Raw genomic sequence first — 21,120 nt, forward strand, 5'->3', positions numbered from 1 at the left:
AGCACCTGCCGCCCCCTCCCTCCCAGGGCAGCCACGGTGCCTTATCAGCGCGGCCGGGCTCCTGCAGCAGAGGAAAAACACCAACCCAACACCTCCGCCTTTCGTCTACGGCGTTTCTATATAAATTTAGGAAATGCACGCAGGCGGCTTTGAACTAAACACCAAATGTCAAAGGGTTTCTAACAACAGAAAGCAGCCGGCACGCCTGGAACACTTCACTCAGGGTGCCCCTAAATTGCCTAAACCCAATTCCTCCTTACAGCCCTAGCACATGGAAAAACGTCAGCTGGGAGCAGGAGTTTGGTAAACAGCTAGGAACGGTCTCTCCTGGGATCTAACACTGAAGGTACCGTACATCAGTAAACAAATAAGATGTAATTATACAGTCTTCATCTGCAGCAACTCTGTTGCTTCAGAAAAGGAAGCACGTTTAAAATTACTGTTGGAGGAGACTGACAGAAGTGCTCCCATAGAGCCCTTAGACGGGATGAAACAGGAACAACCAGAATACCACCAGTTCAGTAATAAAATTCAGTATGCTCAAACAATAGTGTCAGAATTCAGTTTTAACCCTAATTTAATTAGAATAATTAGTCAATTAGTTTTAGCTCCTTAATTAGAGTAGGGAAAGCAAAAAAACCATAGAAAGTATTTTCCCACTGCACTTCTATTTGGCCCCTCTAACAAAAAGTTCCACTACAACACAAGGGTATTAGGGGGGATAACAGTCTGATATTACTGTATTTTAAACTAGGAATACTATCAGCAGTGAAAGTCACATAAGGAGTGGCTCCCCACCCCAGCCAGGCAGTTGCAGAGGTCACTGGGACAAAGGTTTGGATCACCAGGAACTGAAGGCATGTGAGAGAGAAGGCCAAGGAACTGCTGCTTTACCTCTCCTCCCTAAGGATCAACTCATTAAGAAGTCATCCTCTCCTCGACTTTTATATTCTCTTTGACTGTAACTTGACACGTTATAACCTGCTGATAAACAGCTAACAGGTGTATGTCACAGAAAGGTATCAAATACATAGTATCTGATTAAGACTGCTTTTCTTCAAACTACCAATTATTCTGATAGTTTTGGTAAATAATTATTTAGAACTTCTGAAGAAAGCTCCCTAAATAAGATTCAACATGTACAACTGGTATAAAATGCTACAACCTCTCAAAACATTTAAAAATAAGAAGCCTTTAAGTAAAAATGGGAAAATGCATCTATGCATCCTTCAAGCCTTTACAGTATTGATACAAGTGGGACCCATCTCACTGCAAGATGAAGCAAAACTTCAAAAAGAAAATGAAGATGCAGGTTACTTTTTTCTTTTACAAGCTCTTAATCTAACAAATACATACTCCTGATTCACCTTATTGCATGGAAGTGATCATAAACCAATTTCTTCATGCAAATCTTAAACTGTTTAATGTGTTAAGAAGAACTTCGATGCCTCTCAAAAAGGAACACCAGATATATTTATGTTGGAAAAGGGTAACATGAACCAACTTGCATGGTTTCAGTCCATATGTAATCTCAGTTATATAGCACTTATTAGAATTGCTCAATTCATGAGAGGCTTACAAAATATGCATTTTCTATTGTTGTTCTGCCTGCAGTATGATAAAGACAATGCAATAAGGGAGGCAGTGGGGTTTTTAGACATGCGCATAGCTTGTCCATATATAACTAAGCTGACATTAGCTTATGTTTGTCAAAAACAACATCATTTCCACACATGCAGTCTTTGTCTACCCAATACCTTTGTCGCCCTCAGAGAAAAATCTTATTGCCAACATGGGTAAAAGCCCCAACTTCATCTTAGCACAGACAAGAAACATTCAATTTGAAGGGAAGATGCACAGACCCCCATCTCATGCTGCACTGCAATGCTGATAACAAGCCTGTATAACCTCTACTTCCACCCTACTCTTCCCACAGCAGGAAGCCACGTCCACTGTTCAGAAGGCAGAGAATTCACACACCTGGGGTCACGTACCAGTTACGGCAGCAGCCACATCCTGCACTTCTGTATCTTCTCTGCTGAAATCATTGGTTTCTTTGGTCTCTAGAAAGCGTGACCGGCCTTATCTTTTACTGGAGTATCAAACGAAATGAAGGAGTGTTGAGGCACTCCAGGGACTTCTCCAATGCTGTAGCAAAGGAAAGAATTAAGTAAAACCAACTAAATGCAAGAACATCAAGGACAAGATTCTCTGTCACTGGCAGTGATGGCAAAACCCTCACTACAAGTATTTTATATTGAATATCTGTAAGCAATGTAATCACACTCAGCGTGTTTCAGTCAGCTACAAGTACATTAACAGGATGTCAAGAGGGGTTTGCTCCAGTTGTCAGAGTTTAAAAAGGCCTTGAGAGATGACAGTGCTACAGATCCAGCAGGTCTAATTGTTTTCTTTCTAGTAATCTTGATATTTTCGAGAACCAGATTGTTAATTAACATTGCCAAATTATTAATTCACTTGTATTTGGAATAGGCAACATTTTTTATTAAATAAAGCTTTTCTCAGATGCACTTCTGCTGTGCGACAGAACTCCGTATATAACAATCTACCTATTTCCTTACCTCTGCCACTTCAACAAGTTTTAATATTATGAAAGTCTTGGGTCCTTAGCCCATTTGCATTTGAGTAAGAGCCCACTACTTTCTGTGGCTCCATACATAATTCATTAAGCTTTGCCTGGAAACTTTACAGACAGCCTAAAATGAAAGCAATGAACTTTCGGCAAATTTTGCTGCAATAATTTACTGTATGACCACTCTCAGCAGTTCCTCTTGTACTCTTGCCAGAATTTACCACTGTACTTTTAGCCAACAGACAGAATCACACCCAATTACATCAGCTAATCTAGCTTTGTATGTCATTTGAGTTTTAGGCAGCAATCAGATGTTTCTTAAGCAGCTCCTTTCTTGCTAAATCATCCCACCCCCTCAAACTGCAAACTGTTGTACCAACACAGCTGTTCTTGTGGCTCCATGGTGAACTATCAGGCTGAAAAATAACACTGGGGAAGGAGTTTCAATCAGATTAATTCCTTGAAACAGCTTATCATGTAGCAATACAAGGAGTTTAGCATGATCCTGTAGGAATAATCAAAAAAAGACTCATTAAACCAGCATTTCACTAGAGAATTGCACATCAAACTGTACCTATATATGTGACGTTTTGCCTTGTGCCTGAGGCACAAGCAGCCCTTCCTTTCTGCCAGCTCTGCGACAGAAGAAACCTTTGCCAAAGAATAAGGTAAGACTTTAGGACAACAAAGTTTTAAGCCAAGAATTTATCTACCCAAGTTAAGTGAAGTGAAAACTGGTGTACTTACTCTGTTAATGTTTCAGTATTTGCCCAGACTTTTAACCCAATCTAAGTAACATCTATGTTTGGAGATGTGGAATGTGTATACATGAGATAATGTCCATCATCCTTTGGATGTCTCTTAAGGAATTACAATACGGACTACAAATGACAGAACTATGAATAGCTTTGACAAAAATATTGAGTCCCATATCTGTATATATCTGTGTATCTATGTGTGTGTGTATATCTGAGGAATGGTCATTTGACCCTTCAGAATCCAGGGCTAAACAGCTCTTTAAAAGAACACTGATTTCAAAGTCTGGAAATTGACAGGAAAGAATCTAAAAATAGAGGAAACTGGCCATCAGTGAAGCTTAAGAACAAGAGAATGGAAACTCTAGAGGCTAAAAGGATGAAAAAGCACTTAACTCGTTTTGATAAGGGCTAGCCACTTAAAAAAAAAGGAATTAAAAAAATAAAGTAAGGGGAAGAAAAACGAAAAATTTTAACACAGGAAGTGATTAAATTCTTCTAGAAGAACGAACTCACCAAGGCTCCAGCAGCCTGCTCTCCACTTACCCTGCTGAGTTAAGTTTCAATGACTGACAAAGCATTTCAGCTGTTTCAGATAAATATGTGCTGGAAAAAACATCAGGAGCTAATAATAAATGTCAGGTTCTGTCCCAAATTAGTGCCAAATCTAAACCATGCAAAAATTACTCTGAAACAGATCAGTCAAAATGGAATCACAGATCTTGCTTTAATCTGTACCCTCAACATGCTAAAAGTTGCCAACTTTGAATTTTATTGCTATTGTTTCTGGCACAGAAATTAACGTTTTGGCTTTTAATTGCCAGTCTTTGTCTTTCTTGCCATTACACAAAACACAGGAACTAAGAGTGATTATCACCTTTCATAAAGCAATGGAGTAACACTTGCTGACCAGAAAAAACAACAACTACGTTTTAATGAAAAACGTTTTCTCTATTCTTTCAAGTAACAGAAATCAGGTTTACCATGTGCACTTGATAGCATTATGACTCATTGTATTCCCCTTGCTTTGTATTGCTTCAGAGTAGAAATGAAACAGGAAATTTGTAAATTACAGAAAAATAAGAGTCAACACCCCATAAAAATTGGCAGCAATCAAGAACCGTTGTTGGAACCACAGATTCTTTTGTTAACAGACAACACTTGCTTACCTCATTATATCCAATTCTTCAAAATATGTATCAGTTACAGTCTCAGTATTCGTGGGTCCTCATGCACCTGATTTTGGATTCTGTTGGCCAAGTGTGTGTATTCAGACTGCTCTTATGCCCTTGGTGTCACTGTGTCCCCTTTCCAGAGACAGAAAGAGAAGAACATAACTGTCTCTCAGTAGTAAGGAAGGCTGATTATGGAATGCACATGGAGATCTCAGCTCAAATAAAAATAATTTTAAAATCTCTTACTGTCACCATTCCTTCTTTGCAATTCCTTACACTTGGAGGCCATCTATACAGCAGCTCAGATGAACTAAACTAAATTGAACAAAAGTAACTTAATTTTTGAATGGGAGTGTCCATGCAAGATTTATTACACAAAACCCAATGTATATAAATTACCCGTTACCTTCATTTCTTACAGTCTTCTTTAGTGCTATATATTGAGATGGGAAAAGTAAAGAGGCAGAACTTGCCATGCAAGTCCATTGAAAAGTCCATTGACTAATAATCTGAAGACAGCTTAAGAAATGAAAGATGGTATCTTGGTATCTTCATGTTGAGTAATATGACCTGAGTGTAAATCCCAAACAGACTGGTGTTCTGTGCAGAATATTGTTACACCAAGTTGCAGCAGCTGGTTATTTAAGAGTACAAGCTTCTGGGTGCTAGTCGCTTTGAACAAGCTAATTCACACAATGATTTATAAGAAGGAAAGTAACATCTCTCTACATGAAAACCTGGTGCTGCAGCTGGCAAAAAACCAATCCTAACACAGTTTGTAACTCAGGTCCAAAGGCACTAAGAATTAACTAGAATGACTCAAGTGTCCATTATGCTTTAAAAGGGAACAAGTAGCGTTTGAACATGATCTTAGAGATAATAGGACAAACCTCAGCACATCATATATGCACACAATAGGAAGGTGACATTTATTTTTCCTCTTAAAATAAGTGTAAAAATCTAGAAACATTAATTTTTCAATTTTGAAATAAAAAAACTACTATTGTCGGAGATGAGGAAATCCAATTATGAAATGTAATTTGCTGTTTGTCTCAAAGAAATTCAAACTCATTACACTGTTTTTAGTGCATTTAGTCACTGTGCTTCACTCAGAAGCCTTGTTACCAATGAGGTAACTATTCTTACTCTACTGTTGCAAAAATCTCAGCACAATATTCCAGGCACAGAAAAAGGGTGTCAAATACTTCCAGGTATCCATAGGCTCTGCCTATTTTTCATCCAATCAGGTGGTTTTGCACCTCGTTAAGAACCACTAGGGCTGAACTTGCTGGAAAGTAATCTTACTGCCTTATAAAGCTTTTGGAAGATCAGTATTTTAATTGAAAAGTGACCAACAGCCTTTGTAACAAAATTTTATCTTTAACTGAGTAGTAGTTGAAAGACATCAAGAAACAGCATGGAGGTGGGGCAGTTGCTGCCTTTGAGAATTACAGAAATTGGGCTTCTCAAGATTTAAATTATATCTTAAAATTTTGGTTTGGAGCACAAAGAAATTCCCACATAGCACTTGGAAATAAAACAGTGAAAGTAAGTACAGTTTCTTGTTTCAATATTTAATCCAAGCAGACACAGACACAATTTATAAAATTATTCTATTGCATTAAAGTTTTATATAGCATTTAACTTTTATGAATGTTTTTCCTTCAGTGTATCGTATATTCATATTGTAAAATATCTTTGCACAGTCCTTTGTGCAACTACATGCTAAAAATCTGCAAATGCACACTTAACACTAAACAGCACAAAAAATACATTCTGCATCCATTCATATGTAAATTGAAAACATTTCACTTGGCAGATAAACAATTAAAAGTTATTTTAAAAAAATCAGAAACTACAAAAATGCACACATAAAAGTCTTCCCTTTTGGTTTTTTAGTAAAATACTGCTCTGTATAAGATCTAATGAAAAACTCCAGTGCTTACAAAATACTTTTTATCTATGAGGAAAAACAAATGGTTAAATTTATATCTGTTTGAATGACAAAATCATCTTATTAAAATATAAAACTTAAATCATAGGGGACATGGCATAGATCACTGCAAATGTGGCATCTACCAGGACATGTAAAACTGTAATTAACTGGGCACCAGGCGTCCGTATCATAGAATATAAACTAAAAACCAGGGACTAATACAATATGCAGCAGCTATAGTGTTGAAACAGCTATATATACTAAATATAGCAATTCTACCTTAACAGGGAGAAGTCTTAGTCTGAAGTAATTAATGATAAAAATTGCTGTGTTTACTGGTATTAAGAGTATAGTCTCTCTCCTACATTGGTTGATAAAAAAAAATAATCATAAATTGGCTATCCAGATATGTCCAAATTCTGTGATGCAAGAATCCAATGTAGTCTCATCTCCGTCACTGGCATTTCTAAACAAATCTCTTCTTTAATGATCAGATAATACATATATGATATGGGGGACTAACATCTGTGTCTCATAACTACATCTCACATAAACACTTCTAAAATACTGGTATGTCATCACTGTGTCAGTCTCATGTTGCTAATGACAAGAAGTCACTAAAACATACAGCATTGCCTCCATGGAATATGGCTTTAAACCCTCTTGAGACTGGATGGCTATAAAGAGAACAATAAAATCAATGCATTTTAAGACTAAGTACAATTCTACAAGGTTTGTGATACTAAACAAAATGAAATAAAATTTCTTAAGCTTGTTTTTACATCTGTGATCCTTTTCATAGGGTTTGTTGCTATTCTACAAATCCTGCTGAGACAAGTACTGTTTCAGAGAAATCAACAGAAAAAATCCTCTAACATAGTAACAAGGTGAAACTTGGTACTACACCAAGAAACAGAGGCAAAGAACTAAGTAGGGGAACGGAAAGGAAGTCTGCAGATCCAACATGAAACCTGCTCAGAGGCAACACAATGAATCACTAAAGTATGCTTTATTTCTAAAGCTTCCTGGGCCTCATTTTTCTGGAATGGATTAGAAGGAAGAAGAAAAATGAAATTTAATTAACGTTGGTAATAGCACTGAGGCTTCAAATTTTCTCTCAGATTGAAGATTTCATATAAATGTCAGTAAGAACAGTACACATGTTAAAGAGTTAAAAAATGGTTAACAGTAGTACAGGGACCTTTAAGGCTTCTTTTTTCCTATATGAACTAAGAATGATGGAGTTACTTCTTTTACAACAGAACTCCAAAAATACAAGTCAGCTTTTTGTCTGAATATTCTGATGGAACCACCTGTAACAAGTTTCTGATAATATAATTTTGCCACACAGAACTTCTATCGCAAAACTAAAATATAAATACTAAAAGTAACTAGCAAAAAAACCCCCAACAAACCTACCAAAGAAAAGGTTTCAGGGAGCAAATTACTAGAGGGAGAAATGGACTCTAAGTAAACATGACTTTGACAGCCATACTACCCAAATGTGCATCTTTGAACTCTGGCCATTTTTATAATTTGGAAAAATCAGGATATCATTAGCATTTTTGGAGGCTCTGCAGATCTTTACTAGATAGCTATGTTAGTTTATAATTATAAAACAATAACATTGATAGTGCTGCTAGATTGAAAAAATAAACAACTTTACCAAAGAGGCCCCTACTTTGCAAATATATTTTTTAATTCAATACATCCTATAAATTAATCTCCTAAAACAAATTCTGCATCAGCAACCAGTTTTTGCTACTCTGATACTAGATATACAATAATACCTACATTTTGACTGTTGGAAAGTTGCTGCCCTTTATGAACTGCTACATCTACACTAAAGCCAATTTGGCAGTTCCACTGTAACGTTTCAGCACACTGATTCAACTCAGAAGGACCTGGAGAGACAATACAAAAGCTGTACTTAAATAATTCTTCCTTTCTGCCTTATTCCACTATTTAAAATGAAGCTACAATACAAAACATCATATTAAGCAAAGTTAGATGCCCAACTTATTACCGTTCCACATCCCTCCCAAAAAGCTCAGCAATTCTGAATCAAGGTTGCCACTGTTATTGCTGCTTACCCAGTCCAGTCTGTAAGCCACTGTTTAGAAAACCTAGGCAAGATGGATAGCATGGTAACCTTAACTCAGCATTTCCTGGCTTTTGCAAATTTACTTCAAAATAAATTTTAAACTTAATTTTTATAGTTTTTGTAACAACCATGAAAATTATAGCAAATAGAATGTAGTTCATTCTATACTAAAGTGGCTGGTGTTTTTAATAGAGCTTTCTGATTTTTTTAAATGATAGAACATAACAGTGGGGGAAGAGTTCAAGTTAAAATACACCTAGCTACCATATTTATTCTGAAGATTTTGGTGCGCCAAAATTGACAGCCAGCTTTCTTGGCTTTCGCTTGCTGGAAGTGTTTGGTGTTGATTTATTATGAGGAACACTTGGAGTAGCCACATTGTCTTGAAATGAAACAGTGGATTGAGCAGCTTGAGAAGATTTTAAAGGAGCTGAAGAACTATCTTGCTGAATGTGTTCAGAAGACACTGGCTGTTCATTCTTTAGTGGTGCAGCTTGAGGGGAACTCTGAAACTCCTTGAGCTCAAAGTTTTTCTTGCTAGCAGCCCTTTTTTTAGTTACCTTTAAATTAAATAAATATTATTTATCAGAATGCACTGAAAAAACTGCAAATATTCCACTTTCAGAAAACATGCATACAGTTTTTTACAATGATTTTCTAATACTAAATAGTGCATCATAGTGGCAGTGCTTTTGCAATCATCACATAGGCACATCTTTTTGCAAAATCAGATATTAAGACAAACCTGCCATTCTTACCTGCAGAGGTATAAACTGGTTATGAGAACCAACTGGTATAGTTCCTGCAAGAGACACGTTTCCTGGATAGGAGCCAGGATAGTAATGTTTAGGCACTGGAGTTCCCCAGGACACTGGACCAACCATGTGAGATGATGGAGGCATTATATTAGCTGTGAAAATAAGTAACTTGAAGCTCTCTTTCCTCAAAAAAGGATATCACTCCTAAAGACCACAAGAGTACCTCAACTATTTATATATGCTGTTTCTTTTTCCAGTGAAGCCTAGTATTTTCTTGAAAATAGGTATTTATTTATTATCCAAAAAAATCCCAAACCATTCTGCTTTTACTTAACTACACCTAGATGACATCACAGTTAGGGAAACTAAGTCATGGCATATGCATTTCAGAGCACAAATAACTTAGGATCTTTGCATCCTCAGCTAAGACAACTGTATTAGTACAAGGTTGCAAATTCAGGGAAACCTTTAGAAGCAAGTCAACGGTATAGAAACCCTGAGGAAAAGAGATGCAGCAGTAGTTGTAGGGGTTACTAAGATGCTGCAGCTGTGGTGACTCATTAATTACTAGCTGTGAATGTGAACTTGAGTAGAACACAAAATAGACAGGAACCAGAAATGGCACCATAAGTTTTAGCAATTTTAGGGGGTTACCTGCCATGCTCATGTTTGGCAGTGTACAACAGGCTGATACAGCACTTCAGTGAAAACTGGTTATAAACAAATAACACTAATGCATGGATAATCATTAACTATACAGGGGCAAAGACTGAGACTATCAGCTTTGAACTAATTACTATTGTTTTGAGGGGAGGGAAAAACCAAAAAACACAGCTACGTCTGAATTGACCAATACATTCTAGAAGAAAATAATTTGGAGAGGCATGAATGATGCTTCACATTGAATGAATGTGCATATTAATAAGAAGAGGTTAATGAACTATTTTCAAATCAGTTCAGACATACAACTACATATATGAAGAACAGAAATGGGGCTTTCTTGAAGGCTTTCATTTTCATATAAACTATTACAAGTACAGTGTATCATGGTAGATATATTCCTAACTGGAACAGATTGCCCAGGGAGGTTGCTGATGCCCCATCCCTGGAGGTTTATAAGGCCAGGTTGGATGAGGTTTTGTGCAACCTGGTCTAGTGGTAGGGCTCCCTTGCTCCTAGTAGGAGGGTTGGAACTAGATGATCTTTAAGGTCCCTTCTAATCTTAACAATTCTATTATATGATCCTATGATTACAGTATTTGAAATGGGTACTAGTGAAGTACTTACCAGGGGGTTGTGCAAATACTGGAGGAATTGATCCAGACGGTACAGGAACACCCAGTGGTTGAAAATTTGGAAAGACTGGTGGAGGTGGAGGCAAAGGGAAGTTCACTCCTATAGAACTCTAGGAAGAAGGAAATGGAGGATTACAAACAGACACAATGCAATAGAAACTAAGGTTTTAAAAGATTCTTTGCATCCTCACCAAACGCTGTAAGGCGAAGAGCGCAGCTTTCTCCTTTGCTTCAGCTTCAGAATGACACTGTGGTCCATGAACCAATAAACCATTTGATAATTTTATGTGACAAACTGTCAAGGTCTAGAAAAATGAGAAGATTTTTGAGGGTATCTGTATTGCTGGCAAACAAACTGAGAAAGAAACAGTGGATTTGTTTGTATGTTTTGAATAAAGGCAAAAAAAGAAGCTAAGGTTTATTTTTAGATGGATTTCAGTGCTCAATTCAACTATTTCATATAGGACAGTTGAAAAAAGAACTTAAACTTTTCCATAAAAGTTTTTTACCTGTGGCGTTTTTATTAGAGAGAAATCTGGTTGCGACATTCCAAGAAGAGAACAAATACGAGAAAGTTCAGAAACAGTAGACAGTGCAGGCTGTGGACAAAAAAAAGGATGACCTCCAGTTTCCAGTGCTGGTGTGTTCTGAGGGCCTGCAGTGCCATGAAGCTTGTTCATGTGAGCAGCTAACAAAAGGAAAAAAAAACAACAACAAAAAGCTGTATCACAAACATCTCCTGCACTAAAACGATAGCAACTTTGCTACTAGCAGGAAAAAAAGCATATTACTGTATTTTAAAAATCAGTATTTACTCTTAGCTATGTTCTAAAATGTCACTACAAAGTGAAGTTCTAAACTATGAGCGGATCTCTAAACATACCCATTTTTTTTCCTTGTCTATATGGCAAGGCAGCTCCATGGCAATCCTGTCTACTAGGGGTAGCAGGAACATCATGAACTTGGGATTTGACTTCATTCCTTGTTTCCTGGTCAGAGCCATCTATCTTCAAAATCTCTTTCAGCATCTGTGTTCCTTTCTTTAAGAAGAAAATAAAACATTCAGGGGTATGATGGTATTCAGGTAATTTTACCTTCTTACTTAACTCTGAGTATCACAATCAGTAACAAAATCTGATTAATTTTTGCTTTCTTATCAGTTACATTTTATCAAAGCAGAGATAACTGCATCTTAGCATTAACAAATGTGTTTGTTAATTTTCTTGGAGAACAGCTAATTAAAGTAATCCATATGTTTAAAAAGGCAGTATGAGGTTTCATGGAGTTTCTTTAAATAGAAGCACTGATGCTAAGATAGCAGATGCTAAATTGCAGTGTAATGATTCCTGCAGTATACAGACCATAGCAAATGATTGTGGTGACAGATGTTCTTCATTTGTAGCTCTTGCTTCCTTGGAATAAGTCTGCACTTCATTTTCTTTGGAAATTTTCAAAGAAGCTAGAAGGCTTTCGAGTTCATAATCCTTCTTAAATAAATGAAAAAAAAAAAAAGTACATCAACCTAGTATATTACATGCAGATGTAGAAGGATGGGTATTATCAGTTTGAGATTAATTTTATGCTCATTCCACATGTTTTTTCTTAGCTTGAGCAGATTACAATCGTATCTACTCAGTGTGAACAGATACCCAGAGACTACATCAAGTTTTGCACACTAGTAAGATGCAAGTATTGACAACAGGGAATTGATTTAATGAGCAAACAAGGTTATACTGGTTTGTCTTCTATCTGTTATCAACTTGAATTTCAGCACAAGTGACCAGTAATAACTGGAACAACATGAACTAGAAACTGAAAGTACACAAGAAAATCAGCCATCTAGATCCTACCTTTGCACTTGCACAAGGACCATCAACAGCAGCCTTCTGAATTACAGGAATATTGGGACTTTCATTCCTCTTCAGAAGTTTGACATTGTACTTATTCACACCTGCAAAATTCTGAAATACACTGCAGCATTTATTACTGAGTACTATTTCCCCACTACCCATTCTAACACAATCATTAGAAATGGATCTGCAAATAGTTTTCACCAGCTAATATTCTTAGAGGATGGCAGCTTACTGAAAACCTAGCATTTCTGTTTTCCGATTACAGTACAGCTTTTAGAGTGTGAGAAGAATAGGAAAATCATTTGCTATCATCATTATACATCTTATGCCCTTTCTCTCATTTTCTGTATATAAAATCTCTAGAGAAAATAAAATAAATCTCAAAAATATTATTTACCTTGTAAAAGAATCAACTAAGATACTGGTTAAAGAGATACCTGTAAAATGTTGAATCAGATCAGTGTAAAATGAACAGAAAAGAATACACTTAGTCAGAACAAAACAAGTTACCTGTTTGTTTGGTATTTTATTGTGTGGCTGATTTTCAGCTCTTGTAACTTTGGAATCTTCTTTAACTACAAAAGAACGAATTCTTCTGAAATGCTCTTGAAAACCATAATAATCATGAATCAAAAAAATTAGTAGCTCCCTAAGTACACAGAGTTGCATTAATTTGAATAGTTGCATTAAGTATTTAACTCATACTTTACAGGTCATTTGGTCAATAATTTCTTGTAGGATAAAGTACATCCAATAATTTTTCTAATTTCATATTGTACAAATATGATCACAAGCAAATTTTCAAAATCAAGTTGTGGGGTTTTTTGTTTTTATATTAGATGGGTGGAATGTCAACATAATGCATAACAGCTTGACTAAAAGGTTCAGAATTAAATGTTGAATAAACTAGTATGTACACCCTGGACATTATTTGACAATAACAAGTGCAACATAGTGTTTATATAACTACAATAAACTATTTTCTGTCAATAATTACAAAAAAGTCACCAGGCATTTCCACGAAGATCAGATAAAGCAAGTAGTTCTCCTAAACAAAGTTTCTAATCATAGTACTTACATTTTTTATATGGCTCCTGTTTTCTTTGCTGACCTTTAAAGCTGCTGTCACTGAATCCTGGCTTATAGAATTGATTGCCAGTTCCCAGCTTGATTTCCTGAGGTAGAACTGCACTCTAGGATTTCAAACATCAAAATTCAACCAGACAGCTGTGTTATCTATCATTTACATAGTAGTCCAACACGATTACCTCTTTCCAGAGCTATGCATACCCTGTGTAACAATACTTTCATCCAAAAGATTTATTTTGTAACATTAACTAGAAAGTTTTATGATGTAATGAACTAACATATAAAATTAAGTACCTTCATATTCTGAATGAGGATTCTGTTTAAAGTTTATATACTAACCTTCTCATGCATATTTTGCTGAAGATGGTGAGACTTTCCAGAACTCTGCAGTGATTGCCATATGCTGCAGAATTCATCATCTTGATTACTCTGTGCCTGACAAAATAAGAAACAACACCCTCAACAAGCTCAGCAGCAATAAAGTCAACTTTTGAACATCTAATCATATACAAAGACATTTTGAAAATCCTGAAGTCCAAGTTCAACAGTGCTTAGAGGACAGAAATTTTCATACTGACAGTAGTAGACCTTGCAGGTATTTGATTTATGATATAGGCTACTGTGGTGGGTTGTATTTACATAACTTTTCCTAAGAATCACTATTAAACTGAAACAAGCTTAGTTGGTTTTGAGATCGGTTTTGGTTTGTTATTAACTAAATTTATAAATGGAGGAGCTATCAGATAGTTTAATAAAACTCACACAGTAACCCAAAATGGTTTCAAAAGCAAGCTCTCATACTGTTAGTATTCTTGAATTTTATTATTAATGCCTTACAAAATAAGGCTTTATGAAGCTTGAATGACAACATTACAAGTATGTCATCACAGAACTGAAGCCCAACTATGTAACAAAAACACTTTGAAACATCTAGAATGAAACAAGGATAACACAGAATGTTATACTAATTCCAGAAAAGGGACAAGTTCTATTACAGTCTATATCCAGACTAAAGCATCTGATGTACTAAAAGCTGTGAATTATGAGAAAAGGGCACCGACTCTAAATAGGGGGACAAATAAATAGTGAGACATTTTAGTCCAATACTAAATTAATCTGAACACTCACTTTATTTTTTTGATTGCCACTCAAAAATGATCCTCTCTGGGGTGAGTTAGAGTTGCTCTGATTTTCAGCCCTGAGATTGTAATGTTGTCTCCCATTCAGTTGCTAGGTCATTGAGAGAAAAAAAAACCACAAAAAACAACCACAAAACAGAAGAGTTTCATTGCCTTTAATTTTCCTTTGGAAACTATTTTTTACTATACAGAATTAGAAATAATGAGAAAATTCTTCTCCAACACACCTATAACAAGCTACCCATGAAAATAATTTTTTGTAAATAAGTCATTTATTAAAAAATAAAATTTCATTAAACCAATGAGATCCCCAACTCACTGGTATTTTTTCTTCCTTTACTGTATTTTCAAACTATGTAAATTATAACCAAGAAGCAAAACTGACAAAGAATTATGCTTTCTTTCCAAGCATGGACAAACTTGGGCCAGAGGAAGCATAACTTGGAACAGAGCTTTTAAGGAAATAATTGCATCTCTGCCCAAACAATTTGACACCAAATGTGATGTCATTGCTCAGAACAAAATGTGTGTCTCTTGGGAATGTAACTGGAGGTATTAAAAGTAAAACAACTGTCAATAAGGAACTTCAGGTCCTTTTCATTATTAGATTAACTAATTTCTCCAAGATAATGACTACCCTACTTTTAATCTACAGACATAAAAATTACATTTTGTTTGCACCAGTGAAGACAACAACCATGATCACAATTGAGCTTCCAGAGGAAAAAACATTTTGTACAAATGAAAGAAAAGTCTTACTTGGGTAGGAACAAAAAGGGAGCGAGGAGAATGGTTGAGGCCTCCCAAATGCACTTTTTGTGAGCAGGCAGATGATGTATCAGGCAGGTATGGACTGCAGTTATTCATAGCTGGCTGAGGTTTAACAACCGCCGTCAGTTTTTGATTCCCCATTTCTAACCGACTGCCATGAGACAGGTTAATTAAGGCACTTGATGGCAGACGATAGCCTCTGGCAGGTGAGCACCTTAAGAAAAGCCAATTACACAGTTGATTCATGTATTTCAATTGGTGACATTTCACGTATCTCATTTAACAATGCTGTTGCCCCTATGCCAAAAGGTAATGACTCAAGCTTGAACAGCAGAGGCTGAAAACTACCTCACACTGAAATCTACTAACATGATGTTAATCCCATTGTGCTCCACTCTGGCTGTTAAAATCAGAAAACAACAGTAATTACTACTACTCTGAGTTTATGTTGTACCTTTTAGTGATGAACTCAAATACATTTTGAAGATTTTTGAATGGCTATAGCATAGTTCTGTACGAAACATTTCCGTAAAAAACTATGATCCAGGAAACATCATTATTTTCTTTTTCTGAGATGAAAACTAAAGTCATCAGCAGAATTATAAACTGAAGCTAAGCAGCACTTAGTTTTTATCTTCCTCTATGATTCCGAATACTGAAGATTACCTGTGTTACAGGACACAGTCCTGCAATGGACAGGATTGTGTTATGCATGGTGAATGCAGGGAATGGTTAAGATTCTCCTCTAAGTTCTGCCATACAAAACTTTATTTAACTAAGAACAACAGTAAAATGAAGCCTGGTGGGTAAATCAGCACACCTAGAAGTTTATCTTCTTGCTTAAATACAGAAATTATCACACTTCTTTAAAACAATAGCTTTAAACATGTTTCATCTTGAGAACAATTTAGGTTTTTTATGGTGGTTAGAATTTTGTGCCTAAGTATTAATTATTGATAGTTCAGAATTCCTTCTTTAGAGGAGCAGATTTTTACTATTTTTTAATCTATATGTTAAAGACATGCTGATAATCTGTTTTCTACATATTTGTTTTAGGAAGATATTTGAATCTAGTACTTTATTCTGCTCGTACATATTAGCTTTCTACAAATCCGAAGCTTCTAAATACACAAAAAAGCCTAAAGAAAATTTCCAAAATATAATATCCTTCATAAAAATCATGCCTACTGAAAGAGAAAAAAGAAACACAAAAGAAATAAAATCTGACCAATACTGCTGACAAAGTTTCTCAAAATGAGCATTAAAAATACTCAACCAAACCAAAGATAATTTCATGCCATCTATACAAATAGCATGAAATTGCCATTAAACCCCCTGCACAAACCTTATAGTTAGGCCTCCAAGGAATTCTTCATCAAACAATACTTCAAAGAGCACATCTGTTTCTCTACTGGCTATAGAGAACAAAGTATAATGTCATCCTATATATGCAACATATAGATATGTAAATACCTATATTAGTTATGCAATAAATAAACCACCAAAAACTAATCAGCAACCAAAAGATGCTTATTCTTTAAATGAGTAATTTCATTAACAGCAATTCAGGGATGCTTTTCAAAGTCAGATATAGCTGTCCTTTCAGATACACTTTCAACAGAAATGTACCATGAAAAACAACTTATCAACATGCATTAACAGAACTGCAATTTATAGCAGTGTGTCACCGTTGTCAAACTCCCAGAAAAGAGATACAAGCCACCTTCACATTCAGTCTGTTGGAAACAGACATTTTTCACAGTTCCTTCTTGCATAAATATAGACTAATACTCCTTTAAATTATACTAGTATATAATTATTATGAAGAAAAGAGTGCCTTATTAAAAAGCTGCACTCAGGTCTAGACTAATAAAGATTCTGTTGGATACAAACTCAATGAGAAAGCACCTACTTAAATACTAGGTAAGAAAACAATTTCTATTGCTAGATCTCAAACTGCTTCACTCAGTGTTATTCAGTAAATCCTTCTGTGTATCTGTAATAGATTTATGTCTAACCTTTGGGTCAAAGAAGTTATAAACCCATGCCATCTAGCAGAAATGGACTATCGCAGAGCAAAACACAAATTCCAAATAAAACAATTTGAAATATTTTATAAGATTTTATGTTCTATGTAAGTATAAAGGCTAATACTTGTTTATCTCTATGTGTTTAAACTTTGCAAGTATTTTCCCATAACACTTCATTTTTTTCCTTTTTTGAAGCCTCTGTTCTCTCTGATCTCTCTGCCTTATCCGCATTAAGAAGGAACAAAGGATAAGGAACTTCTTTTCCAAAATACAGCTATGTAAACACATAAAATTCAGATAGAATACCTGTAGGTTTAATTCAAAACAGTAAATATGTCATCAGTGGCTTTGAGCTGAAAACACTATCAGTGAAAAATGTCTGTACATTCACAACCATTATGTAAAATCCTTTTCTGAAGCCTGCTTTCACATCCATAGCTGAGCTGTTATATAGCTTTAATGCTGTAACTATGAAGAAAATATTACCTCCTTTAATTCCTATAATGGTACCTCGGTGACCAACTGGAACGGAGAAGTTCTCTCTCACATTGACAACACGGTCAAACAGCCTATACTCTGCATCTGGGTCTGGAACAACCCCATTCTGTTGTTCTAATGGCTGACAATAACCAAAAGACTGTGTTAATGTTCACTCAAAAATAGGGATTACAATCAAAATGCATTTATAACAACATCTGAAACACACTATAAAGCAAACATTCTGAAATAATTAAGAACACAGAATCTTCTCTCTCCAGACAAAACCTTTTTTCCTAGCAACTCTCACTCACTGTTTTTGCCTGAGAAACAGCAGTGCTGTACACGATCCAAGGCAGACCAAGGGGATCAATTTAGACAATTAAAACCAAGTGTCACCTTTCTGTATCAGTAACATCAGTATCAGTGAAATACCAGGCAAGATGAGCAGTTGGCCATATATCAAGAACTGAACAAAAAGCAGAACAGGGAAGAGGAGACAAGTGTGCAGTACACTTCATTTTGCCTTCATTAGGCAGCCAGTAAGAACTAGAAAAGCGTTAAAGACTGAAGGCAGAATAGAACTGAAACTCAGTATAATACATGACAAGAGTTTAAAAGGAGAGAATTTCCACTAAGCACAGAGACAGACTGCTGTTCTCAAACTGGTTTTCTAGAAAGCATCTTACAACTTTCTCTTCCATCTATACTCTCATAAAATTCTACTCTCTGAAAGGTGGTAAGCTTAAATAAAATAAATATGGTCTGGATAGCTTTAAAAAACCCACACTTTTCACATCACTTACTCTGTACAGCAAATGGGGTTTCACAGTTACTCGCACCTTCCTGTTGCTCTTTCTCTGCTAAAGGAGAAAGGAACAGAAAGGCATTACAGACAATTGCAGGAACCAATTCTGGATTTCAAGCACAACAAAACACCTGAAAAGATAATGTAGAATTTTTTTTATTTCTTTTAGATAAAGATATACAGCTTTCATGAAGTTTCAGGATGACTTAATCCAGTTTTTAAAACATGACTGACTTCTTAATGAAGCTCAGACCAAAGAGAAACTGCAAGCGAAGAACAGCTGGGATTGCACATAGAAACAGCACTTCAACAGGTCAGGATATATACTGTCACCTGTTCCTTTTTGAAATCACTGAAAGGCAGAATTGACAGTATGGCCTGATACGCTGCTGAAACACCTCAGAAAAGACTGAGTCAATAAATAACATTAATAATGAGCTCTTCCAAATTTCTGGGACAATTCACATTCCATATCCAGATCTCACATTACATTCTGTATTCTTTTTCTTGGGAATGACAAGTAACCTTCAATTATCTTATTCTAACTCAAGAACTTGGAAAACAATGAGGAGCAGCTTTTTGCTTGACCCCTGCTCACAATGATGTCAAGCTCCATACCTTGCATTTTTCTATTTCTTCTTCAATTTTCTCAACAATGGCTGCATCCAGAATTTGCAAGTCACAAGATGAGCGAGACAAAGCAGACACAGGATGTGCCTTTAACCAAGCAACAATTTCTTGAACTTTCTCAGCTCTAAATAAAAAACAACATTAATTAAAATTAACTGCATGAACTAAAAATTTTACAATGTTGCCTGATATAGTCAGTCCATTATGATGATCCAGGCACTATGCTTGTATATATTCAGAAGGAAAAAAATTTAAGAGTTCTGTACGAGTTCACAACAGAGGTTAAAAAAATAAACCTAACTGAATTGTGTAACACTGTTTTAGAACTACAACCTTAAGTTTTTTCTAATATTTGCATCCCATCAACTAACCATGTCCAGCTGTGATTAAAGGTTCTGTGACCAGCTGTTTCTCACAATACAGTAAGAAAGAACTTCAGGGCATGCCTCTGCTGAAATGGAGCACAAACCTGAGATTCTTATAATAGACAAGTCTCACAATGGTGTATCTGCCTGGTAAGAGTCCTGCAGGTGCAGCATTATGCAGACGTAGCAACTTGAGCCTGTGAGTAGGACTTAAGAACTAATAATATGTTTTTTTAATGTTACTATACTGTATCTGGAACCAAGGCTGCTTCTTGCCTCCCATGAAACTGACAATGTATATTAAAAAAATGTGCAATGTACTTTAAATTCTGTACGTGCTATTTTTCAAATTCAAAGAGATCTTAAACAAATAAAATTATTATTGCTTACTTAAAAAAATAATGTTAGTGACTTTGTGACTCTTCATACCGTGCTTACTGGAAATAACTCTGAAAACAAGAATTACGAAGCAGCCACTGAAAAACAGATTTCTCATTTGCTGGACTTGAGATAGGAGTCTGACAGAGACTTGGACTCCGCAAATGGAATGTACATAATTCTGGTAATTTTTTCAGAGTCATGACTGAAGAATCATGCTGTGCAAGGAACAGTAAGATTTCAGTTACATTGCAGCCGTTATACGATCCCCAGTATTTTCACAATGTTGTCAGCCTTCATTCTACTTATTCTAGGAAAAAAAAAAGGGGGGGAGAAAGATGGCTTACCCATTCTCATCCTCTCCAGGCCAAATGTCATCTTCATAGAAGATATCTTCCTGGCTGTTCTTGGCTATATAATTAAATAGTTCAGGGACTCTTAAAATGAATGAATGGAAGACAAATTTAGTTTCACATCAGCACAGAACACAAAAAAGGCTCATCTAAACAAACTGACAGGCTTCAAAATTTCTGGAGGCCAGATAGATTATTCCTGACTCAATTTAGAGTCATACTGTTCATTTGTCAAGAGTAAGCTGCTGACAAAAGTATCCAAACATATGCTTCTCCCTGGGAAGAGAGACTGTTGGAAGGAGAACACTGGAATAAAAGAAATTCCACTATGCAATCTCGAAAAGCAAACTCATCAGTTCTCACAAGAACTGTGTCTAGAGGACAAAATCCAAAGACTAAGGCTGATAATTTGGATTAAGTTCCTATCCAGTATTTACCTTTCTAAATACTCAGCAAGTAGTTGTTCTACTGCAGAAGAATACATCCATTCGTTTCCAACTTTCTTCGTATAGCCAGGAACTTCTTCATTTTTCTTATTGAACTTCAGATTTAGCCCCACATTTGCTTTATGATCACCATGAGGACTGGAAATTAGAAAATGTTTATTAACT

At 35.8% G+C, this 21,120-nt stretch overlaps 1 protein-coding gene across 1 annotated transcript in view; it reads right to left on the minus strand.

Annotated features, from left to right (window-relative positions):
* Positions 1-8,405: 8,405 nt before the first annotated feature.
* XRN1 (5'-3' exoribonuclease 1) overlaps positions 8,406-21,120 on the minus strand; it is a 28,201-nt gene continuing 15,486 nt past the window's right edge. Inside the window, exons 24-42 of the mRNA XM_010001646.1 lie at positions 20,947-21,093; positions 20,504-20,593; positions 19,402-19,537; positions 18,782-18,838; positions 17,985-18,117; positions 16,814-16,883; positions 15,457-15,682; positions 14,687-14,788; positions 13,898-13,993; positions 13,548-13,662; positions 12,980-13,044; positions 12,467-12,577; positions 11,978-12,103; positions 11,500-11,656; positions 11,126-11,304; positions 10,808-10,921; positions 10,609-10,726; positions 9,322-9,473; positions 8,406-9,123 (exon numbers count right to left, since the gene is read on the minus strand). Coding sequence (XP_009999948.1) covers positions 8,833-9,123; positions 9,322-9,473; positions 10,609-10,726; positions 10,808-10,921; positions 11,126-11,304; positions 11,500-11,656; positions 11,978-12,103; positions 12,467-12,577; positions 12,980-13,044; positions 13,548-13,662; positions 13,898-13,993; positions 14,687-14,788; positions 15,457-15,682; positions 16,814-16,883; positions 17,985-18,117; positions 18,782-18,838; positions 19,402-19,537; positions 20,504-20,593; positions 20,947-21,093 — 2,485 coding nt within the window. The 3' untranslated portion in view covers positions 8,406-8,832. The remainder of the gene's footprint in view (positions 9,124-9,321; positions 9,474-10,608; positions 10,727-10,807; positions 10,922-11,125; positions 11,305-11,499; positions 11,657-11,977; positions 12,104-12,466; positions 12,578-12,979; positions 13,045-13,547; positions 13,663-13,897; positions 13,994-14,686; positions 14,789-15,456; positions 15,683-16,813; positions 16,884-17,984; positions 18,118-18,781; positions 18,839-19,401; positions 19,538-20,503; positions 20,594-20,946; positions 21,094-21,120) is intronic.

This window comes from Chaetura pelagica, unplaced genomic scaffold (genome assembly GCF_000747805.2).
Source record: "Chaetura pelagica isolate M959 unplaced genomic scaffold, ChaPel_1.0 scaffold207, whole genome shotgun sequence".
NCBI lineage: Eukaryota > Metazoa > Chordata > Aves > Apodiformes > Apodidae > Chaetura > Chaetura pelagica.